Source organism: Xyrauchen texanus, chromosome 5 (genome assembly GCF_025860055.1).
Source record: "Xyrauchen texanus isolate HMW12.3.18 chromosome 5, RBS_HiC_50CHRs, whole genome shotgun sequence".
NCBI classification, from domain to species: Eukaryota; Metazoa; Chordata; class Actinopteri; order Cypriniformes; family Catostomidae; genus Xyrauchen; species Xyrauchen texanus.
The window spans coordinates 33,406,743-33,432,557 of record NC_068280.1 but is presented as its reverse complement, the minus strand read 5'-3'; the positions used below and the strand labels follow the sequence as shown (position 1 = coordinate 33,432,557).

Genomic DNA, 25,815 nt, shown 5'->3' with positions numbered 1-25,815 from the left:
GAGAGGCATTTCTATGGACAGAAATGCCTTGTTGATGAGAGAGGTCAACAGAGAATGGTCTACGGTAACTCAGATAACCGCTCTGTACAATTGTGGTGAGAAGAATAACATCTCAGAATGCTATTCTGAGATGGGGTTGGCACTGTTTTGCTGGCACGAGTGGGACCTACTCAATATTAGGCAGGTGGTTTTAATGTGGCTAATCAGTGTATATTAGGGTTGTGCCGATGGACGATATCATCGTCCATCGTGATGGCTGACCAACATCACGATGTCGAGCCACCATTGTGATGCCACGCCCCCTTTTGCGAGTCTTGCTAGTGTGACTCACTAATCCAAGTCTCTTCTATAGTTAACCTAAAAACTTTGCAGGGATTGCTCTGTAAATTAAATTGAGAATATAACTAATGCATATATGCTATTTTAAATACTGTAGTATATGCCAGAGATGTGACGTGTTAGTCTGTGAAAATACCGTGTCAGGCAGGCTGCACAAATATTGATCTTGACATTGTTAGCTTCTTGTCTTTTTTTTACATGTCTTACACTGTACATTTAGATTAAAATATTTTATGTTGTAGGCTACTAGAAAATAGACTTTATTAATTAATTATTAGTAGTTGTAGAGTCTCAGAAAATCTTGCTCATTGTCACATAGCACTTGTATACGCTGAAGCGGCAGTAAGATAAACCCAGACCAGCGAACGTCAAATCACTTTTGTCTGGTTAATACTTTTAAAGAAAAATTTCCTTGGCCATAAATCCATAATGTCAAATCAAATGAAAGAAACAATGTGAATATGAATAACACACATTTATTAAAACATAGAAGAACAACAAATAAAGAACAGGAAAACGGGAACAACACTCAGACCGAAACTCGGCATTAACATTTCACTTATAATTAGCAGCACAATTAACTTCAGCACAGGCTACAAAATAAATTATGTTATTGAAATATTGTAAAGTGGTCATATGAACTACACAAATGAACGTTTAAAAAATAATATGCAAAGCGTAATAGCTCAAGAACGGATGGCGAAAAATGCGTAAAGAAGTCTAATATCTTTCACCATAGACCATGTTTAAATTTCAATGTTTCTGGCCAGAAATACCAACATATTCACTTTATCTGGTTTTAATAAGCTGCGGATTGGAGTAACTACACTACCCGCTGTGCTGAAGACCCGCTCTGATGGAGTACTGGTAGCACATATGCACAGATATTTCCGTGCTAATCTTGCCATGAACGGAAACCTTTTGTCGTTCGTTTTCCACCAAGTCAGCGGGTCCTCTTCCCCATCAATGGCCATTTCCTGCAGCCTCGACCTTTTGCTCATCAGTGAGTAAAATAACGAAATTATAGTTTTTTAAGTGGAAAATAGTATTTATGTAAAGAGATATATTAAAATAAAAAGTGCACAACTCTTTAAGTGAAAGCTAAAAAAAAAAAAAATGCTTCACGTGTCGTGCAACCTACTGATAAAGCGCCGAGTCATTAGTTGGGTTAGTAAAATAACGAAATTATAATTTTTGAAAATTATATGAAATTATATTAAATCGCGATATCATCGTCCATCGCGATGTTTTACTGTCAACATCGTCAACTGCCAATTTAGGGGACATCGCCCAACCCTAGTGTATATGTTCTCGCTCTACTACCATTACTTACCTAGTCATATAAATTTAATTTTGAAGGTATTAATTATCTTATTGTTTATTTTTAGACATTAATGAACATGGTAAATGGAATAAAAGAGGCTCAGTTTTTATTTGTAATAAATATAAAATTTCTCATGGAGCATTCTCACTTTGTATTTTATAAAGAATGCGTACAAGTGTTCTTTGCTCTTTGAGTCAGAGAGGAGGTGAGCGGTGATGTCATCTCAGGGTTAGATTCAGCTGAAAACAGGTTGGGAATGATGTCATGACTCCTGACTTCAAAGAGACAAGGACATCACAGTTCAGGGAGAAGGAGGCAGTGATGTCTTATCCCAAGGACAAAGAGACTGGATCATCAGATTCTATGGTGTTTATCTCAATGAACAACCCGAGAGCATGATGCACAACATGTGGTGCGATAGTACGAATACACACATAAACGGGCCTGGACCACCACCACGCAGTTATAGTACAAATCCTTGCAGGATTCATCTACAGAGAAAGAGACAGAGGGACTTCTTAAAGGAGCAGTACCCCCAAAATAAAAAACATCTGTAATTCCAAACCTGCATATTTTTTTCTTTGGGGAACACAAAAAGAGACATTTGGGAGAATACGCACTTTATTTGTGCTTATTTGTCAAACGTGTTTTATATGATGAAATAAACTGTAATTTTTGGGTAAACTATTCCTTTAACAATGGTTTAGAATAAGTACAAAGTAATGCATTTTAAATAAATTTAGTAGATGAAATTATTGAAGGTACAAAATCATACCAATATGTGGCGTGCAGTTTTGTGTATTACACTCTTCTCGTTTTACGGGTTCAAGTGCAGGGTCACAGTCATCGCTACTTGTCTGGTCATCTCGCAAACAGCGTACCTCCCTCACTCGAAAGCCTCCTTCACAAGAACGAGAACACTGTGGCGGAAAAGACAGACTGTCTTTTAACCAGATGAACTTTGTTTTAGTTGCCGATTCGCTGTGTTTTTATGAGTAACTTACTGAGCTCCAAGCTGTCATGTACCATTGTGCACCACAGCTTTTCAAATGGCAGGTCTGTTTACTTGGAGGGCGGGGCAGATGAGAGCAATTATAATTTGAGGTAACTCCTAATTGGTCATTGCTTTGAAGAACACACACCACACCTCGACTCTGGGTGCCATTGCCACATTCAGATGAGCACTGTGGCACATAAACACACAAATACATTTTTATGTTGCAATAAAAACTTTAAAAGCGGGAAGAAAGGGCAGAAGTGTTTGGGAAGCCTGTATAAAACTTGAATTATTTGTGTAATTCCATTTGTTGCCACTAGTGGCAGTACACACTTTACATTTAATATTAATAATAATAATAATTGATCTATTGTCACACATTATACATACATTTCTGCATATATACAGTGAAATTCTTTTTTTTTTCACATATCCCAGCTATGCTGGGGTCAGAGTGCAGGGTCAGCCATGATACGGCGCCCCTGGAGCAGATAGGGTCAAGGGCCTTGCTAAAGGGCTCAACAGTGGTGTCTTGGCGGTGTTGGTGCTTGAACCCCCGACCTTCTGGTCTGTAACCCAGAGCCTTAACTGCTGAGCCACCCACTGGTGCTGTAAGTGATTTCAGCTGTTCTACTTCCACTAGTGAGTCATTATATTAGACACGCCCCTCTTTCCAAAACCCCACACTACAAAGATACCGAAATTAGCTGCATAAATGGTTGTTTAAACCAACAGCAGCAAAATAGCTCCCTCAACTGACAAATGTTATGTGCAACATGGCATAAAAATGCATTATGCCTCAATAATTCGCTGCAGCTACAATACTCTGAGAACATGCAAAATGACTGACAGGTAAAAAGCGCCATTGTCTGCGGTCTGTGGACACATTTTTGTTTGCTGTTTACCGAGTCTAGAGCTGTCACAGAGAGCAGTGAGACACTTATTTCATTAATATCTTTCAGGGAGAAGGACATTGTTTTGCATTCCTTTCCATGAAAGCAATCTTTTAACAAATTATTATTAAAAGTATGCAAAACAGCTAAAGGGGAGTAGCATGATATTCCAAGGTTTTAAAGGTTTTCTGCATTTGTGTTACATGTTTGAGTAAGCATCCATGTACCTGTCCCCACGGTCCTGTGTACCATTCCAGTTGGTCTGTGCAGGGGCCCAGGTCACACGGCATGAGCTCGTCTGGTTTCTCCTTATCATCGCAGTTGTCCAGTGGCAGAGAGTTGGTATGACTCATCCTACACACCACTGACCGACTGCGACTGCCGTCTGCGCAGTCTGCAGAACACTGCAGAGAGATACGAACAGCTGTTTTACAAGTTCTACTAGGAATTGCCAAACATGCTACAGATTTCTCACCCTATCACTCCAGAGAGAGTAGAACCAGCTGCTGGCACACACTCCCTTGTCACAGTTCTGCAGGTCCTGTGGGCGAAGGGCCATATTGCATTCCATATCAGAAACAATGTCACCTAGGTTATCCACACAAACAACTTCTCTGCTGCGCTGACCCACTCCACATGGCACAGAGCACTAAGGAGAGAGAGAGAGAGAACGAGATTTAACAGGAACCAGAGCTTTAATAAACAATAATGTAAGGGGCCTTTTATATAGCTCTGAGCACATTATTGCTTTTGACTTCATAAATTGAACCCACTATGACCAGGTAAATCTGGAAGCTATACTGTATATTGTAGGAGCCTATCATTAAATAAACATAAAATACATTTCCATCTGTTGTGCGTAAGAGAAGCTTTTTTACAGTGGCATGGGTGTGCATGTGAGAACTTGTGATGTTTTTAGCTCTAAACAACCATTATGCGTCAAATGCTGTCGTCTAATAACTGCAAGTAGGTATGGCTGCAGGCCGGAGATATCCAAATGGGACGGAATCTCCAAAAGAGGGTGGGTTTACTCCAAAAGGGGGCGTAAATTCCATTCGTGGTTAAGTTTAGGGAAAGGATTAGTTTTGGTGTAATTTTTTTTAATATCATGTATTTATACACAAAACTACAATATAAATCCCTATGTTGTCCCTATGTTGTCCTTAAGGGTCAATTGGGGCCTTTCAAATTCAAATGCAGGCTTAAATAAATAATTTGTCTAGTTGTCAGCTAACAACATTTGTTTTCTCTATCACCTTCTATTCTAATATATAAGTCTAAAAGGCAGTGAACACCTCAATGCAGCTTCAAAAATCTTGTTAAAAAAGGCTTCAAAAGTTTGTAATAAATGCTTTGTTTGCTCTAGTTCCCTACTTTTAGTCTTATCAATCCACTAGATAGCAGCAAACACACACACACACACACACACACACACACACACACACACTACTAGGGGTTTGTGATCCACCCATAGGGATCCAGTCTTTTTTGGAAGCCCCTCCCTTCACTCATGTTTTGCAGAAAATCTCGGCCTCTGAATGGATTACAAATGTGATCTTTGTGTAATTTGTTTGACATATTTGCAATGATGGATAACATTTTATCATACGTTTTCAGGAACATATTCAAATTATGATTTGTTTATAATACTTTTTTGCTGAGTTTTTGTGTTTGTATTTGTATTTGTTGTCAATGTGTGTTTTTGGGAGTGTGTGTGTGTGTGTGTAGGTGGGTGGGATTAGGTGGTTTACGAGGACTTTTTAGGTTACAAACTGGTAATTACAAGGGTATTATGCTATAAATGTAGTTTATGAGGACATTTCTAGTGTTCCCATAATTCAAATAATTTAAAAAACATACTAAACAATGTTTTTTTAATGCAGATATTTTTTTTGTGAGGGTTAGGTTTAGGCTCTCGCAAGAACATGTGTGCCACTTCTCTCACAGAACTCATGAGTGAGAATGGACATCAATATTTCCGCTGAAAAATTACATAAATTCTGGGTTGTTTTTATCATAACCTAACGTATGACCAAATTTGGTGGAATTTGATGCACAAGCTGCATGGACTACTTTGATGATATTTATGGTCCTTGTTAAACTTTATAGCAAGGCACTATCTACTGCCATTGTATTGGAAATTATTGTAATGTAGGATGCAATAAAATTAAATAAAAGGCATGTGGTTGCCTTTAATCCAGAACAGAACAGCACTACACGATGTCTGCAATCACCAACTCTGTGCTCTACTCTCTCACTTACCATTTTACCTATGCAACCCCATAGCGGTCGTGTTTAGTAATACATTCATCTATGATGTAGACACAACATCCCCACCAAATGTAATATAATTCCTTCTTCCCTCTAATCTTTTCCTAGCAATGTATTTAATTACAACCAACAAAACTATACAGTGGAAATATCTATAGTTAGGCAATTTACTTATAATGTATTCAAAATTATCCATGCCAGGGGACCAGTACAGTTCACGTAAGCGTTGCTTAGTCTGCTTGATTCTTTGGTGGCTCTCGTGAGTGAGCGCAGAATGTGTAGTAACATCACTATTACTACTAAGCATGTACCTCTAAAAACCACATTGTCCTTGACACAAAGTTCATCCCTAACACAAAAGTAGGGTTGCAGTTGAGCATACACAGCTTTTGAAGAAGCAGGCCATCCTTTGGCAAAATGTGTGTATACGGCGCTCAGTTCATGTCATGAGGATGCAGCAGTTTCGAACTCGGAAGGTAAGATCGCAGTTAGGGCTGTAGACAGTAAAGCGACCAACTCGAGTTCATCATTGGATTTGAGAGCAGAGGTAAGTGGAAGAGGTAATCATGACAGACATTCAGCAGCATAGTTTAATGAGCCAGCACGATACACAATGTCGTAAGTGTAACACAGGAGGCGGACTGACCACGGAGCAATATGCATCCTGGCACGTCCAGCTCCACATGTAGACAGCAAGGTTGTCAGTGCCTGGTGATCAGTGTGCAGAAGAAATCGTCTGCCTCAAAGGTATGTCCACCACGTTCCGACAGCCAAAACACATGCTAAAGCATCTTTCTCCACAGTTGAATAATGTCTTTCAATCAGAATCCAAGCCACTGTGCGTCCGATGTAGTCTGTGTACACCTGCGACAACACCGCTCCTAACCCATAATCCGATGCATCAGTGGACACAATGACCGGCAGTTTGTGGTTGAATAAGGCAAGTGCTGGACTGTTCACTAGATGTTTCTTAACATCCACAAGACTTTGCTGAGTCCATTCAAATGTGGAGTCCGGGAGCAGGCAGAAATGCAGTGGCTCCACCAAAGTGGCATAATTAGATATGAACTTGTTGTAACAGAACAGCATACCAAATATGGAGCGAAGACTGACTGCATCAGTAGGGGACGGGGCCTGCATTATCGCTTGCAAATGTTCTGCATCAGGCTGGATGCCTTCTCCATTCAGTATGTGCCTGAGCAATGAGAAAGCGCAATGATGACTGGTGGAAATTGCACTTTTTTTCATTCACTCACAGGCTGGCCTCGCTGAGACGTTTGAGTACAGTATTCAAGGCAACGTCATGCTCTTGGTGTGTATGTACAAAACAGATGATGTTATCTAGGTAGTTTTGTAAATTTGGGAATCCATTCAGGATAATTGACATCATTTTCAGAAATGCAGCTGGGGCATATGCGAGCCCATATGGTACCCGACAAAAACGTAACAGTCCATCATGTGTGATGAAGGCAGTGAGGTCACAGATATCTGGATTTAACAGAACCTGGTAGTAAGCATTTTCTATGTCAATGGACGTTTCTTGTCACGCCTGACAAGGCAGTGAGAAGTTCATCCATGTGTGGAAGAGAGAAAGTATAAACTATAACGGCGTTATTAGGCTCCCACAGATCAATGCACATTCTGATTCCCCCCATTTTCTTTTGTGTTACCACGAACAGGGAAATACATGGTGAAGCATCAACTTTCTCATTTACACCAGCACTGAAAACGTGGTACAGTAGAAGACAAATCTTTCACACGATGCATGAAACCTTACACACAGCCGATGACATGCCGTTAAATGTCTCAGTGCAGCAATATACAGTAGTTTACTATAGACTCTTAAGCACCTTGCAATCACTTTCAGAAATTGTGACATTCGACCACCACGTTTATAGCAGGCGTGAAGTGCATACTTAGGACAGTAATAGCAAAGTCTAATGTATCCCCAGTCTCTCGCAGCATATAAAAAATCCCTTCAGTTCCTAGGCAATGAAGCAGTAAAGCCCTTTTTCTCCCCTCTGGCCAAGCATTACCTCACTTACCCTTTTTCCTATGCTACCCCCTAGTGGTCGTGTTGAGATGTAGACTCAACAGAAATTATATAGGGGGATCTTCTTTAAATATCCCCTTTTGTGTACATAAAAGAAAGAAAGTCATAAGGGTTTGGAATGACATGAGACTGAACTATTGGTGTACTATTCTTTTAAGTAAATCTGGCTCATATAACCCCACACTCCTCTACAGTACACAATCAGACATATTCACAAACCTCTGTCCACTCTGAGCGAATCTGCCACTCGCTGCAGATCTTCAGCTGGCACACAGTGGTTGTCTCGGGCATTTCTGTATTATCGCAGAGGCTGGTCACCACAACGACCGTGCTATTGCCATGGTATCCCTGCGTCTGCCGGCATATCACCTGACGAAACTGGAAACCTGGACCACAGGTCTTACTGCATTCGGACCACTCCCCAACATCCCAGCTACACAAACACATAAACAAACACAAGATTAAATAAATGTAGCGGTGCAACTTTCTTTTCGGATTGATATCAGTCTCATGTGTTCCTCATTTGCACCGTTTGGAACCAACTACTCTTCAAAGTTTTCATATTTGTGGGACCTTTCCCTTTAAGTGGTTTTAAAAAAACATACATTACAGGCCACTGCATGCAGGATTGTATGTCCCTTTTTGTGTTTAAGACCTCTTGAACAGATTTTAGGTTTGTTCTGGTTTGTTTTTCTCTAGATGCTCTCAGATTCCAATACTGACTTTGTATGGTAAATGGTTGTGTTTGTTCACTCACAAGGCTGGGCAAGGTTGTGGTTGACAGTCTTCTACCTGGGAGCCGGGATGGAGTGTGTGGCTGCAGAGATCCCCTGTTACGGTAGATTGAGTGGCCCTTTCTATACAGCTGAACAGAACCTGACGACTGCCTAATACATACACAAGACACGCAGATAAACAGAGACAGAAGGGAAGAAACACTACTGTCACTGTGATGTCTTAAGAGTCCAGTTTTCTCTGCTGAGAGAATACAGTCTGCTTTCGTTTTATGTCAAAGTCTTGCAACTATGGTTTTGATTTAGATGTTAAACAGGGAGGACATTATGAAACCCCTGCAATGATTTGCATGAATGTGTGTGTGTGTGTGTGTGTGTGTGTCGCTATCGTTTAACATCACACCATTCATCAGCTCTATATCTCAGAGCCAAAATCATTGATTAACTAATAAGGCCTAATTGTTTATTATATATGTCTGTTTTTATTTTAGACTCTACTAACTGCATTCAAAGAATGGAAATAATTACCTCAAGAGACCACTTAGTTTATCTAGACCAAATTAAATAGGGGAAAATACAACAAACACACATATATAAAGTATCCCTACATTAATATAAGGTGTCTGACTTGACTAAGCTACCTGTTCCACAGGTAACACTGCAGGGAGTTTTTGTCATGGCAACCCAACTGTACAGAGGGAGTGTCTCAGAGGTCATAGGGTCCGATGGAACTTGGTTAGGGTGAAGGCCGCCCATTGAGTTTTCATTGTTACTAATCTCAGGGCTAGGAAACAGCCCATGGCTCTCTACTGGAGGATGAGAGAGGCAAAGCCAGTAAGAAAGAGACAAAAAAGAGGACTTCCAAATTATATATAAAAATAATAAGGACAAGAATAAAGCTTGCATAAGGGGGAAATGCACATTATGCATTCAGCTGTGTAGTGTATGAAAGTGTAGTATCTTCCCAAATGGAAAACTTACTGTATGCTGTGTCTGAATATCCATAATTTCCTACTATATAGTATGCCAAAAACAGTATGCCAATGGAAAAGTAAATAATTTGCTTTTCAGGTGTCTGAATCATGTTTATTTGTTCTCAAACATTGAAAAAGATAGGGTTTTGTTGTTGTTATATGTACTATTTGTTTTTCAGAGGTTCTTTGTTCAATTCCCTAATGCTTTGCTTTCAGTGTATTGCTTCAAATTATTCAATAAAAACAAATATCCAAGAGTTAAAGTGTGTTCTTTTACCCTGTCTTAGAAAAAAAGATGCAATCAGAATTTTTCAAGGTATACTGTTTGATTATTTGATTATACATTGAAAAAGGCTTATTGCTGAAACGTTGGTGAACAAATAAATTAGCCTAAATTTTGAGTTTGCAGTTATACTCTCTTTTTTTTCTATAATATTTTTCCATAACTTGCACCTCTGAATCTAAGGTGTGCATTTACCTAATTGTCACTTCATTTACCCTATCTATCAATGTTATGACTTTTCAAATAATAATTTGTAAAACCACATGTATGAAAATGTTATGTATGAAAATGCCATTATCTTATTGAAGTCTTGAAGTCTGTTCCAAATGCACACTTTTACATCTAATGCACCCTCATGGACTTACTGACTAGTGCCCCATCTTTCTGCACTCATTTACATTACCAAAGGAGTACCGTAAGTGCTTAGGGTGCCATTTTGGACAGGGCCCTAGTCGCAGAGCAAACAGATGGAACAGCTTACGAGATGCTTGATAGATTTCTTAAACAATTTTATTGAATTGTATTGAGGGTTTTAATATGAACAATATTAATTTCTGTTATTTATTTCCTTTGTAAACATTTTCTAAAGAAAGAAACTGAAAAATTATGATACTCTACTAAACTGAGTGTTCGATAGAGAACTGTTTATTTAATTTTATGGATATTCCATGTATTGTTCACAGCTCGTTCATCCTGAATGTAAAGGGCCAATTTCATTATAAAATAGAATAAATAAAGTTAGTGTTTATCACTTTGTATGATGAAAAATCTGCAGTATAACAGAACTTCAACAAGTTATTGATTTTAGTGTGGATTTTGTAGTTATTGCAATTTTCTCAAAACCTGGCTATAGCAGAGCTAGACAACCTTTCTTTCACAGGACAACTTACAGTCTAAGAAAATCAATTTTGGTCAAAATGTGAAGTTACTTTGCTTTGACTTTGCGCAGCAGAATAATCAATGCGAAAAAATTTAGATGTACTGTATCAGGAATCATTTTGAAATTTGAGCGTGAGTTCCAGAATCGAATCGTGAGGTGCCTAAAGATTCCTACCCCTATACCTACTCCATTAACAAACAGCTTTTGGCATATTATATAGTGGGGCAGTATGCGTTTTCAGATGCAGCCCTACTTCAGAATTTTGTTCAGTTTAGTAATGTCTTGATTTTATAATGTTATAACTTTGGAATGTGTGTTTGTAAAATACTTACCCAGAGGAAGTACACTAGAGTAAGAATATGTTTCTGAATGTGTGTTGATGATGGGGTCTCTGGGTAGAATGTACTCATAATACACTGTTGGATCTGGCTGTTGGTATATGACCTGAAACAGAAACACCTTCTATTCAGATTAACTTTTTAAGAAACCCATCTAATCATAGAAATAAGTTCTTCCTAACTTAAAAACAACAACAATAGAGTATCAATATAAATGTAGCAATATCACTTGAGTGTACACATTACTTTTTTTTATAGCAGTTTTGTGGTATCATACAGTAGAAGTAGTCTCTCACAAACAAATGCAGCTCCTGATTGGTTGGACCAGGGGCAGTGATGGATTCCCCCACTCTGCTACGTATTTCATTGGGCCGTTTGTATGTGAATTCAGTACCCGCAGAGTAGAACTGTCCTGGCCAGCCAATCACCCAGTCACCATTTATCACGGATTTACCAGTTGCTGTCCTGAGAGCTTGAAGTATGAGAAAGAGGGAGAGACTGAATAGAAGGAGAGGAAAAGAAGGATGATGTATGGAAGCCTGATGGCTCAATACCATGTATTAGCCTTGCTGAAAAAACCAGGTCATGGTTTCATGCTAGCTGTTATTTTGTAGGTCCAAGGTGGTTTACCAGCTCTTACCAGCTTGACCAGGTTTAAACCAGGTCCAACAACTGGTGGCAGCATAACAGCATGTTTTGTTTTGGACACTGTTCAAGAGCATGGAAAGCTGGCCAGCTGGTTTCCCTACAAGGACTTTTAATTAACTTAGCCAGAAAGACTTCCTTGGTCAACCAGCTTCACCAGAAAGGCTAAGCTGGTCAATAAACTTAACCAGCAGAATGATCACACTGTGAATTCGGCAAAAGGAGATCAAAAGTTCTGCTGCTGAAAACAGTCTGGGCTTACTGAAATTTGAACACAGTGGCAAAAGCTGGAAGTGGAAAAATGTCAGGGTGGCACCAAAAGTGGGTTGTATTATTATAATTTTTTGTGATGACGTAATACAGTCAACAGGAATGGATATTCTCCATAGCGTGTATGTCCTAAAACTAATCATCAGTGGAGTAAAATGTATTTTTATGGCAAAATGCAACCTCCAAATCATGCTCGATATTACTTCCTGGTTTCCACAGAACCTGTGTCTCAGAGTGAATGCAATAATTCCTGGTTTTATTGGATGAGAACTTGTGTCTCGGAAATTGATTGCTGGTGAACATCATAGCTGCGCTGGTCCACCAGCTATGTACCAGCATTAACAAGCATGAATTATTGACATTTATGCTGGTTTAAGGTGGTATTTTCAGCAGAGAGTTTAGCTTATCAACCATCTAAACCTGCTTGGACCAACTAAACTATGTAAAACCACATTTAGCTGTTGCAGGTGGATTTTCAAGCTGGGTAATTGTTGCTAAAATAGTAGGACATATAATATATGAAACATAAGCCTACGGTGAAATAAAAAGAAGAGCTAGAGGGAATTCACTTCCATTACCTAAATAGTTCCTAGTCTTCTGTGTTTCCTGTATTTTGATTCGTTGAGCTCCAGAGGGAATGTTCAGGATCTTGTGGTAGCCAACAGAGAGCACAGAAAGAAAGAGTGTCCCACTGAACAGCTCACAGGATCTCCCATCTCCTGCACAAACACCACATACATCCACCTGGAAACCCTCACAGTCCTGCATGATAACAAAATCACACAGATTGGTGTGAGGGCACATTTGTCTACCTCCAGAACAGATTCTGTCTGAACAGTACTGGCCTGCATTTCCCAAAAGCATTTAAAGCCTAAGTAGATCGTAGAAACCTTCTACGATCAACTTAAGCTTACAATGCTTTTGGGAAACGCAGCCCTGGACAGTTGAACCATAGTGGCTCTTTCACCACATATGTCAGCACATGCTGTGTTTTGTATGTTGGTCCCCAGCATGGGATGCTGGTGAGCTGATGTTCGTTTCAGGCTTCTTTATCAGCTTAAACAGGCAGACTTTCTTAGTTGACATGCATTTTCTGCAAGTAAACAACATGGCTATGTTGGTCCACCAGCTAGACGAGCACCAATTTAGTACTTAGAAATATAAATCAGCTTAGAACGGCATAGAAATGAATGAGCTGGTCTTTTTAGCAAGGTGGGCGGAGAGTCAAACAGTTGTTCTCACTTTCTCTTTTCTTTCATGCAAAGAATTGACTCAAGGGCAGATGAAGATTGGGATTTCACTCAATAAGTGGGGGATTTTCTAACCCTTTTCCTCCGTAAGGATGATTTGTTTGCTTCACATCGTATTAATAAAAAGTTTACGATCAAAATGGCTAAAATTATTAGATTTCAGAAAAATTAATTCATATTGTCTGTCTTATCCGGTAAGAGCTAATCAAAAGAACAAACACAGATCTTCAATGGGACACAGCTTTTCCCCCCTTTGAAAACACACATATTTGGCTCAGTAAGTTACACACTAACTTTTACTCATAAATGCTTGTTTATTTAAAACTGCATGAATGAAATATGAATCAGCAGACAATCACCCATGCAAACATTAAAGCACATGCCCACCCACTCATGACACATGAACAAAGATATGTACAGAAAAACAGACATCAATAAGGGAGAGAGATTATTTGTGGCATTTGGAAACACTACTAGGATAATTACAGTGAATCACCTGTAAGCTGTCTTGACTTAACCTGTTTTTTTTAATTCCTAAAACATTATTAATTGAAATCATAATCAGTCCCTCTCAACATAGCATTGCAATGTGGAACACACACATGGTTAGACAGGGGCCAGATTTTTTTCATTGTTCCATACTGCACACACACACACACACACACACACACACACACACACACACACACACACACACACACACACACACACACACACACACACACACACACACATAATGCTCAAAGGTCTTTGTCATCAGTTGCAATTTTCAGTCAGTAAACAAATCTCTCACTCCATTTCTATTGTTAGTTCAAAGTTTAGACAAAAGCTACAGCAATGCATATTAAAGCTGGGATTGATCAAGAATATAAAAGACTCATGTGCTGTGGTCATCACAAAGACTATACATTCAGACACAGAAAATAATATACAATGAATTAATTTCTATTTTTCGTCTTAGAAATGTCTTGGATTATGAAATCACTATTGTACTAATTGGATAGGTCCACAAATCCACCAGTTCCCTTGTATGCTGCTCAATTGTTGGCTGCATTTTTAAGTTTTTCAATTTATGATACTGATTACATTTTTAACAAGTACCATATTACATTTCAGACCTAACAGCCTGATCTCACTGTGTATTCGGCAACAATAGGTCAAAAGTTCCACTGCTGAAATCGCTCCATGCTTTCAGAAATTCAAAGCAATGCCCAGTGGCTGAAAGGGTTTTTGAACTTACAGGAACTTGTGAGCTCCATTTTCCGGGTGAAATGCCCACAAAATGTTGGAAAAAAAAAGTTTTAAATCAAGTTATTTTTGGTAGTAAATGATGTAAAACAGTCAAAGGGAATGCATATTTTATTAACCATACACCTCAAACCAAACCCCAACAAAAACCTAACTGTCAGCGGAATAAAATGTAATCTTAAATGGGAAATGCAACCTCCGAATCACACTCTTTAAAAAATGAACTAGGTCTGTTTTCGTGGCGACATTTGAAAGGACTGGTTATTTCAGTTTTGTTCTGTAATGTAGATTTCTGCATATCCAGTATAATCTAATATGTAGTTATAAATCTGATGATTGCTGTGGTGGCTCTTCACTGCAGTAGGCTGGCTAGAGGTCTGCTGCCCGACCCGGGAAACCGCTGAGTTCAGGTCAGTTTTTCAAGTATGACTTTGGGTTTGTAATTAATACAAAAAATAAACAGGTCAACCCCTAACTCTCACTCACAGACATGTTCATACCTCAAACGTGAACCATGTGTGTTTTTCTTTTTAAGTTTTCAATTCAATACGGATTCAAACTTTACGTTTAAGGTATGAACGTGTGTTATTTATGTTGTAGAACAAAATGTCCACATATCGTCAAGTAATGTTTACCACAGACCTTGTTGTACTCATAAGTTGAAAAACCCCATTATAAAAACCACAAGGAAAATCCAGAGGGAACCCATGGCGAATTCTCTTCAGGGCTTTTAGACTACAACTACAGCTCTATATCCGCAGTGTCTACATTTCTTCCCCAGATTATTCCTGAGAAAAACCCTATGATTTGACAAGTGCTGTTTTTGCCATCCTTTAAACAAAGACTTAAATAGCCACAAAGTTGGTTAATATTTTTCATTACTTATTTTCAGCATTTCTGTCAGGCATAAGCATTATTTAGCAAGATGTGCGTTCTGTGTCTAATAATAATGTGATAGCCGCGCTTCATTTTCCACTAATGCTTTGCGGTATGACAAAATTATGCAAAACACTGCGTACTGCTCAGAGCTTTATTATTTGCAATTATTTAGAGCTCATCTTATACATAATATGTTGTTTTTGGACGTCCCCATTATAGTGATTTCTATGTTAAATAATTACTTCCACGCACGTTGTGTCAACAACGTGCTATTTGCAAGGTGATCAAATCAGTACAAATTAATTTGATAAAGCTATTATATGATTTTTGGTTATTCATTTCATCAAGAGGCCCAACAGGCCTATGGTCCCAACAGGCTTGTTGGGACCATAGGCGGCTGCCTATATCACCTTTTGGATCATGTAAACAAGAACGTTGATTTCCTCATGCTGTTTAAGGAATTAAGAGAAAGCAGTTTAACACATCCAGGTTTCTCCCAGGGAACGCAGCTTAATGTGGTCATGTAAACACATAAGCGGCATTGCAACATTGTAAGAGTGTCCAAATACTTCAACAGACCAGATAACAAACATTTTAAGATGAAGCTCAACAACAAGTCAAGAAAGCGGAGAGAATTTAACATTTCTGGAAGTACAGTGGGAAAAGCACATACACTATAAACTAAACGTCTAGGTTACGGATGTAACCTCCGTTCCCTGGACATACGAGTATAAAGGGAGGTAAATGCGTCTGTTTCATTCAGGATTTTTCTGAGGAGCCGACAATGAGGTTCGGCTGCAACAGTGGCTCGGTTCAGCGATGTGGCCGGGAGGACACATCTTAACGCTATCATACGCATCGGGGAAGGCGATCTTTCCCAGTTATCCTATTCTTTCAGGGGGGAAATACCCTGCGGAGACCACACCTGCCCAGACTATGGGAGGTAAAGAGTGGTGAAATACATCACATGGGCTTTTAGGTTACATGTGGAGAATGGCGCAGTAGTAGCTCCTACCTCATTGGGAGGAGTTGCTACAAACACGGCAACTGGGGGTCCGTGAGGACTGCCCAAGGGAGACATGGGTCCGCTCGCAAGGGGACTGTACCGTGAAAAATACACACAGGGGGAAAAGTCCAAGTGGGAGCTCGTCCTGTGGAGCACCTATTCCAGTACAGGGTAAATTGAGTACCCGCATTGGTCTTGGTTGGCGAATTCCTCCGCTGAAATCGCAGACTAGAGGGCTAGGGAGCAGTCATCCAGGGAGCTGAGTTCGTGGGATCTCCTGGGGTAAAAGCGCACGGTATTACGTCAGTGGAGGGAAAGGGCGCTAGGTGCAAGCGGTCCGCCCAGTCAGTTTGTCAGCGTGTACCGAGTTCTACGGGCTCGGACCTGAGAAAACACAGGACGAAACCAATTCAACCCTGAGATTGTAAAATCTTGCAAAGGTATTGGGTGTTGCCCAACCCACTGCTCTGCATATGTCTGCTAGTGAGGTGCCCCTGGCCAGTGCCCATGAGGACGCAACACTTCTTGTTGAGTGTGCTTGGACACGCAAGGGGGGGGGGGGAGCACAGCTTGGGTGCGATAGGCCAATGTAATGACGTCCACTACCCAGTGGGAAGGCCTCTGTTTGGAGACAGCGTTCCCATTCCGCTGTCCACCAAATCAGACAAAGAGCTGCTCAGAACGTCTACAGCTCTGCATGCGGTCCAAGTAGATACACAAAGCACATACCGGACACAGCAACAAAGGGTATGGGCCAGCCTCCTCCTGGGGCAGTGCTTGGAAGGAACCTTGGGAACATAGCCCGTTCGCGGTCTTAGGATCACGTGAGTGTCTGCCAGACCGAACTCCAGACAGGTGTCCCTAACAGAGAACGCTTGCAGGTCCCCGACCCTTTTGATGGAGGCGAGAGCGATCAGGAGGGCCGTCTACAAGGAGAGGACCCTGAGTCCGACTGATTCTAGCGGCTCGAAGGGGGGTCTCTGTAGGCCCAAGAGGACCACTGAGAGATCCCAGGAGGGGAACAGGCTCGGCCGGGAGGGATTTAACCTCCGGGCACCTCTTAGGAACCTGATAATTAAGTAGTGCTTACCCAAAGACCTGCCATCTACTGTGTCGTGGTGGGCCGCTATAGCAGCTACATACACATTCAAGGTGGAGGGGGACAGCCTCCCCTCCAACCTCTCCTGCAGGAATGAAAGCACTAACCTAACTGTGTACCCCTGTGGGTCTTCAGCCCGGGAAGAACACCAATTTTTGAACAAGCGCCACTTCAGGGTGTAAAGTTGCCTGGTAGAGGGGGCTCTGGCTTGGTTGATCGTGTCTATGACAGCAGGTGGAAGATCAGCTAGATATTCCACATCCCATCCAGGGGCCAGACGTGGAGGTTCCAGAGGTCTGGGTGCGGATGCCAGAGCGTGCCCCGTCCCTGAGAAAGAAGGTCCTTCCTCAGGGGGATTTGCCAGGGAGGGGCTGTTACGAGGAGTACGAGATCTGGGAACCAAGTCAGAGTGGGCCAATAGGGAGCCTCTAGAATGATTTGTTCCCCGTCCTCCCTGACCATGCACAGCAACTGTGCAAGCAGGCTCACTGGGGGAAATGCATACTTGCATAACCCCGCGGGCCAGCAGTGTGCCAGCGTGTCTGCCCCGAGGAGAGCCTCTGTTCGGGCATACCAGAGCAGGCAGTGGGAGGTCTCTCGGGAGGCAAACAGGTCTACCTGGGCCTTGCTGAACCATTCCCAAATCAGGTGGAACGACTGGGGTTGAAGTCTCCTCTCTCCACTGGGCAAGTGTTGTCGTGATAGGGCATCCGCTACCATGTTGAGGTTGCTCGGGATATATAAACCAGTTGCTGCTGGCCCCAAAGGAGGATACGACGGGCGAGTTGTGACATGTGTCGGGAGCGTATTCTGCCTTGGCGACTTATGTACGCTACTGTGGTGGTGCTGTCTGATCGGATCAAGACGTGTTTGCCCTGAATTAGCGGGAGAAACCTCCGCAGGGCAAAAAAACATCCAAAAACTCTAGGCAGTTGATGTGCCAGCACAGTGGGGCCCCTTTCCAACGGTCCGCGGCTGCGTGCCCGTTGCACAAGGTTTTGAAAATTTGGTGGCAGGCAGGGGCGTCCTCTAGACTCATCAGAACCGGCTGGCCGTGAGAACAGCATTTGACCCAGAGACAAAGGGAATTGCTCTTTTACTGAGAATGTGGGAACCGCAGCCCGAAGGGGGTGCAGCAAAGTAAATTTAACTGAAAATTCTCCTCCCGGCCCTCCACCGTTGGATGGAGTGGTCTGCTTACCAGCTTGGTTCCTGGGTCGTCCGTCTCAGGAACGCTCGGGAGTCTTCCAGGTCCTCGAAGGGGTTCGTGAGAAGGGGGACGTGCGCCTCCTGCGGGGTGCTCGATGCTGGGGCTGAGAGCTGGGCCCGGGTTGAGGCGGCGCTGTATGTTTCTTAGGTGCCACAGGAGGATGCCCTCGGCGGGCAGATGGGGCACGGCCCACGCTGGAGGTGCGGCGGGGCATGATGTGGGATATGGCCTCCGTCTGCTTTTTCACCGCTGAGAACTGCTGGGTGAAGTCCTCGACGGTGTCTGCAAAAAGGCCGAACTGGTAGACAGGTGCGTCGAGGAAACGTGTTTTGTCCACTTCACGCATCTCAACCATGTTCAGCCACAGATGACATTCCTGAACCACGAGAGTGGCCATCGCCTGCCCGAGTGACCGCACTGTGACCTTCGTGGCCCTGAGGGCGAGGTCGGTCGCTGAGCGCAGTTCCTGCAGCACGTCGGGATCAGGACTACCCAAGTGCAGATTTTTAAGAGCCTTGGCCTGGTGGACTTGCAGAAAGGCCATGGCATGCAGGGCGGAAGCGGCCTGTCCGGTGGCTCTGTAGGCTTTGGAGGTCAGTGAGAATGTCATCCTACAGGCCTTGGAGGGAAGCACAGGGCGACCCCGGCAGGTCGACAATTTCTCATTGGCCTTTTCTCATAGATCAGAGATGCGAAAGGCTCTCAAGAGAGACCCCTAGTGTCGCTTCTTCGACACAACGTCGAAGTGAGCGACAGACAGGTAACCAATTTATACACACCCATGTAAAATATCGAAGGACCCTCTCATTTGTGTCTATGCGCCTGTACATTGAGGGAATCCCTGAGTTTTTTAATGTAAGAGGGAAACACCAACATTGCAGCACACTTCAACTTCAGGTCTTGACAGAAATTTAAGTAAACAAACACAGCAACGACTCTGGAATATCTGGAAATAAAGCAAAGCAACAGGGAACAAATATAGTGACGTCTTCCTTGGATACCATGTTTGTTATTTACACAAGCGTCAATGGGAAATTACGTGTCTGTAGAGAAAGCTGCCTACTGACTAAGCCACAGGTATACAAGAGTAACGAGTACACTGCTTAAAAAGTGCATGTAGATGGCAACACTACTTTCTCGCAACTAGCCACTTTCTGGTGTCCATGTAAACTTTGTGAATATTTGCTTGGAGAAGAAATTGAAGAGAGTGAGCTATTTCGGGCAGTAGAGGTTTTAACCACCATGCAAACCATGCAATTGCATGGGTCTCCGGACATCGGGGGGGACCCCCGCCCCGGTAGGAAAGCTCAACAAAAACCACTTGAGGGGTGACATTGTTCTGGATACATGGGCGGATACGCGGTTGTCTGCGGTCTTAGAGAGGTTCATGAAGCTGCCTAGTTCGGGTCAGTAGGACTTTGTGTTGGGGTTTGTAATTTATGGAAAAAATACATGCCTTCTGAACTTGTTTCGTCGATGTGCTCTCACACACGGGCGGATGCGTTAGGGGCCATTAACACCAAACTTGTTTTTGCTGGCATCTGCTCTGTTTTTCCATTGCTTTCCTATGTAAAAATGCACTGGATGAAAGTCCTTGACTGCTGCACCGCATCGCACTTTTTCTTCAGAGTCTCACGCAGGACAAGGACCATGCCTTGTATGTTTACTGCTACAATACTGTTTCGAATGCTGCCTACGATGCTTACATAGAATACAGCCTTTTGCAACATGGTGAACAATACACTGCAGTTTCAGAATATAAGCTCCAGGTGAAACTAAAGTAATAAGACAGAAATATATTACTAATGTATACTACAAATCCTCAAAGTAATAATAATAAAACCGTATCATATTGCAATGAAAAACTGGACAACAATAAATCATTCTTGGGTTATAATATAAAATATTTAATAACTGAATTTTTATATTTTCATATATATATGAATGTTACTGGGTGCAGTAGTTTTGCACACTGTTCACTAAAAATGTATTTTTTTTTGTACAAATATATGTAGGTATATATAGGTTTTTTTATTACTGTATTTTGGAAAATCTGCAAAAAAAAAAAAAGCATTAATTATCTTTAACTAGATTTTTATTTCATTAAAAAAAATATGTACTACAATGGCTGATATGAAAAATTATGTTATAAAATACATTTTATGTCATTTTTTAAGCAATCTTTTTCAAAATGGGGCTCCAGGTTGTTCGGTTGCTTGGGGCCTCATAAATTATAAACCCACCCCTGATTTTGAGTTTGGGTTGGGTCCAGGCTTTAGGCTTTGGATCGATGCCTTTTTCATGCATCGATAATTAAACATACAATGTTCCTGATGATTATCAATATATATATATATATATATATATATATATGCATTTTTTTTTCACATATCAATAGGGCTGCTTGTTGCACAATAGTCTTTATCTCTTTTTAAAAGTTATTTCTCAACAGATGTTTTGGAAAGTGTGAGCGGCAGGGTTAAATAAAGGGGGTTGCACACTGGACGCATCTGGTGGACGATATGACGCTATCTAAAATTCGAAACAATTATTTTAGGTAGACACACTGCCACTGCTCACAATTCTGCAGCACCACAGAGCTCAACTCGCATAGTTTTCCATTAAATTCGACCCAAATTATTATCAAAGGGCAACGATTATTTACTCTAGCATCACTGGATGATATATGATGTATATGTATCTTTCATATCGCATACTTCAATTAAAAGTATGTTTTTTGTGGTTTGACAGCTTGAATGAAGCCTGTTTAAAGCTAAAGAGAGAGAAACTGCTAAATAATTTCTAATCGTTCAGTTTGCGCAGTTAGACCAGTTTCATACACTAACCTGCAAACTCATTAAAGTCACTTTGTTCATTCTTGAGGAACTAGAATAACCTTTGTAACATTTGTGTGTATGGCTACTAAATCCACAACTGAAGGTGCTTCTTAATTGGAAGGCAGCAGCCTAGTAAGGATAAATATCTCTGCTGCCATGTCATCAAACACCGTCAAAGGCTGTCTCAATTGTGAGTACCCTTGAAGGCAGCCTCGCTTCGTAGCCTTTGTTTGCCATATTCTGGAGGATGCATCAAGTGCATCCTTCATGGCCTTCAATCACCCTAAAAATTGCCTCAAAAGGACTGGTCTAGGAAGGACACAGCCTAATTAGGGTGTAGCGTTCTGACTGACAAGCACCCTTAGTTTGGACTGTGCCTTGTCCTACCTGCCATAACTAATTTAAATTCATGAGTGAAAGTGTCCAATAAAAGGATGGTTACTAAGATTAAGCAAGTAGTATTCGAATGGTCATGTGATTGCAGCCCTCATGAGGAAACCCTCCCCATGTAGATTAAAACAACTTTTTTAAGGTTACTAATATGACGAAATGAGAAACAAATTACTGAATGCGCATTTAATAAATTTTCTTCACTTACCTCTCCTGGGCTGTTGCTGAAGTCATTTTCCCAGGGAACAGATTTAGTGGATGGGCACAGGAGGGAGAGAAAGAGGGTCATCTGGTAGAAACGTTGGATGATTCTCCAATGTCTGCTCCAGGTTGGCTGTTGCATCCGACAAGCCATGAGGAGAATGAGGAAGCATATATGTGTGTAACTTTGCGTGTGTAAGAGGCAGTGTATATCCTGATATTTAGAGAAAATGGCTAATGTTGTGTTGCTCTGTCTCTGAGTGGAGATGTGTGTTTGTGTGAGAGAATGTTGTAGTGAAAGGGGTTTTCACTCTCTGGTATTTAAGTGTTGTTCAGCAACTCAGTCCTTTCTCTCTCTCTCTCTCTCTCTCTCTCTCTCTCTCTCTCTCTCTCTCAGCCCTAGAAAGCAAGTCATATATACACTGGCACCTTTCTCCCTCCTTTCCTTCTCCCTTTTTCACTCTCTCTTCTCTTTCCACTCACACCATTTTTCTGTTCTTTTCATAAGCAGCAAGCATTCCTTTTTGAGAAATCTCTCAGAGAGAGAAGCTGTAGTAATGCTTAGAATTACAATCACTGTATGGTTTGTGATCATGATCTGAAGGACAGAGTAGTCTGTCATTCGCTGAAAACTTTTGGAAAGTTTTGTTCACAGAAAACATTTTGACAAACTTAAATATCTTGGTTATGAGTGTAACCTTGGTTCTCTTAATCTGATTGAATTTTATAAATGTAACTAATTATAATTATTATTATTATTAAGATTCAGGTTATAAAACCTGACAAAATTTATTAGATATCCATCCTGCATCCAAACAAATGTCTTTTAATGACATGCCCTTAACCCATGGGTCCAAAGGAAATGCAGTCCCCTTGAAGTCGAATCTCAAGAACAACCTGTTTTGAGGGGCAATCTGCACAGGAAAGTACGCATCTAATAGGTCTACAGAGACAAACCAGTCCAGAGGGCAGACATGAGTAGTGGTACTCTGGTTTATATTGCCCATGCTGAAGCAAACATAGGGCGGAGTGCCAAGCGCCACCAGCCAATCAAATTGCTGTGATGGTACAGGGTTTCATGTTCACCGCCCCTAGGATGATTTCCCACTGTGTCAGCTACTGAAGCAGCATCAAAGTGACCGAATTGAAAGGGAACTACTGAATCTCAGACAGAAGTGACATAACATAACATAACACCCCTGACACAGGAAACATTCAATGTTTGTTTGCTGTGTCAGGGGTGTTATGTTACTTTCTTCTTGGTCATTAATGCAATACTTCTTAAAGATGAAGTGTATATACTGATGCTGATATTTGAAGTAACCAATGGAAAGAACTACAAAAATAATAGCAAAAGAGATTAATTAAATATCACATTTATAGGGAGAAATACCACTGAAATTATAATGCAAAACATGGATTGTCGAGTGCTGAGTCTGATTTAAAACCAAAAGTCTGGAATAGGTAGGCCTATAATTTGTCTCAAGTGCATGCCAGCTTTCTATACCTTCGAGCAAATAACAGAATAAAGAAAATCTTCCACTAACTTGCAGAAAAAGTGACTCAGTTCCCATTTATAAATCTATTTAGACTGCCACAGTGAGGGAGAGGACTCAGCAAGTTTACAGCTAAATGGAAGTGGCCATCATTACTGATGCTGTTTGTTGTGTTTTGAAATAAGAGCACTCGATGAGCTTTCATTTCTATGTGGAAAATCTGATAGAGCTTTGAAGCACAGGTTAAGAGGGGTTTAGAAGGGGTATTCTCTTATTTGTCACTGTAAAATGGACAGATTGCCAGTCCACACACTGTGGACTACACACCTGTTACAGAGTAGTGATTTAGATGACATGTATTTTTACATGTGTGTGCATGTGTAGGGTGTGTTCAGTGGCCAACAGTCAGATTTGCTATTCCAGCTGGAAGGTAAAAAGAGAAATCCATTCAGTAACAGCTTGGAGGAAAAAAATGGCACTTTGCATCCATGAATATTTGAGTCATGTTAAAGGCAGTCAAGGCTCTGTCAGACTTCGTAGACAGTCTTTAAGACATAGAATCAGATTGCTGGGAATATGACAGAGACTCATCCCAAAATATGGGGATTTGTGGAGGAATGTCAGTCCTAAGCATACTTAATAACAGCTCTGAGCCCCTGCATTCTACATGCCCACTGTGGATTAGTACAGACAGTAAATAACATAATAACCGTGGAAGTCTCCCAAGTGTACTAAATCAAACAACCCTAAATCTTAGAGCTGAAGTACCAAAGGGACTCTATTGAGAGGATGACAGTGTAAACTGTGCCTCATGCATTGTTAATAGAGATTGCAGCCTGTGTTGCAACACTAGTAACATAGGAATTTAAAAGGGTTAATTCACTCAACAGCAAAAAATCTGTTGACATTTACTCAACCTTGTTTCATTGCAAAACTGTTTGACAATCTTTCTTCAGTGGAACACCAAAGGAGAAATTCTGCAGAATGTTAACACTGCTCTATTTTTTATACAATTAAAATAATTGGTGATCGAGGCTGCCAGAGCAGTTATGTTTAACTGCTTCTGTGTTCCTCGAAAGAAAGAGAGTAATATGGGTTGAGTGATGGTGAGTCAATTCTGACAGAATTTTCATTTCTGTCCTGACAAATCACAGAATGCACTTAAGGTGATATAATGGATATAAGTTGGTAGGTTTTGTCTTTGCTTATTAGATCTGCAAGCACCAAGACTTGTTACTGCTAGAACAAACACAGACATATTGTGTTGGACTTTTAAGACATATAGCCTACATACAATCCCCTTGAAGCAGACCTAGACAAGTGGTGCTGGGTCAGAGAAGGGTTTCAGAGAAAAACTCTCATAGAGCACTGCAGTGAAACTGTGGCTTACAAGCATCTGAGACAATTTAAATATCAGACAAAGAGATGGTATGCAGTTTGATTGGCTAACAGATTACATGCCAAAGGACCTACAGTATAAGCTTGCACCATGTGAGGCAGTTGTCTTAACAGTTTAACCTCTCAGCTTGGCCATGGAGTATGTGAGCTGAGTGGTTTAACAAATTACATTTCAAAGGTACACTTGGCCATCAAGTGCATGAGCTGAATGGAAGATAATATGTTCAAAGGACCTACTCACTTTTTCATAACTGAATCTTTTTTTTGTGGGGGGGGGGGGGGATTTTTTCTATCTCTGTTATATATCGATCGTCTTCTGCATCATGTAATCTCATTCTGTGTTGATACAAGCTGATTAAATCAATTCCCCCCAAAAATACAACCCATGCTGTATATGTAGATCAGGCATACCTGAGTAAATCAAACCATTCATAATATATTGCTTGGGTGATACTGAACTAAAAACCAAGGCCTTAATTGTGGCATTGAGAACATCAAGTGTTGACATCATCAATTTTATTTAAAATTTTAATGGAAGCAGTTGACTCTGAAAAGGTTGAACCTAGATGCATTTTTCCATTACAAACAGTCGAGGTATATAAGTGTTAATCAATACATTTCAATTTAAAGAAGCCACATTTATAGATTCAGAGTCATATCTCACTTGAAGACATAGAGCAATGAACACACTTATATTACATTCCAAAAAACTGTGGAGAATTGCTCAGCATCAGGAAAAGGTAGTGGCCATGCAAGAAACTGAATCTTGAAAATAAATAGTGTGTTCCAAGATGCCAGCC

At 41.0% G+C, this 25,815-nt stretch overlaps 1 protein-coding gene across 2 annotated transcripts; it reads right to left on the bottom strand.

The window, feature by feature from the left end:
• Window positions 1-1,110: 1,110 nt before the first annotated feature.
• Window positions 1,111-22,416, bottom strand: adamtsl7 (ADAMTS-like 7). Of its 2 annotated transcripts, none has more exons than XM_052127222.1 (12): window positions 22,129-22,416; window positions 12,580-12,763; window positions 11,383-11,558; window positions 11,081-11,192; window positions 9,253-9,420; window positions 8,635-8,764; window positions 8,097-8,310; window positions 4,029-4,202; window positions 3,781-3,957; window positions 2,668-2,847; window positions 2,439-2,583; window positions 1,111-2,154 (listed from the first exon to the last, which is right to left on the bottom strand). In XM_052127222.1, exons 1-12 carry the CDS (start codon window positions 22,273-22,275, stop codon window positions 2,039-2,041), a joined length of 1,923 nt encoding a protein of 640 aa, XP_051983182.1. In that variant the 5' UTR covers window positions 22,276-22,416; the 3' UTR covers window positions 1,111-2,038. The 2 variants fall into 2 exon arrangements, with proteins under 2 accessions (XP_051983182.1, XP_051983183.1); XM_052127223.1 differs by having other exon boundaries at window positions 9,253-9,417.
• Between the last annotated feature and the right edge of the window lie 3,399 nt (window positions 22,417-25,815).

What these genes read in the sequence shown, in the direction of transcription:
- adamtsl7 (XM_052127222.1), bottom strand. Translation starts at nt 22,275, where the DNA reads ATGGCTTGTCGGATGCAACAGCCAACCTGGAGCAGACATTGGAGAATC. An exon ending in CCACAACCTTGCCCAGCCTT is followed by an intron (nt 8,311 to 8,634) that starts GTGAGTGAACAA and finishes GTGTTTGTGTAG; the next exon opens with CTGGGATGTTGGGGAGTGGT. An exon ending in ACTCTCTCTGGAGTGATAGG is followed by an intron (nt 3,958 to 4,028) that starts GTGAGAAATCTG and finishes ATCTCTCTGCAG; the next exon opens with TGTTCTGCAGACTGCGCAGA.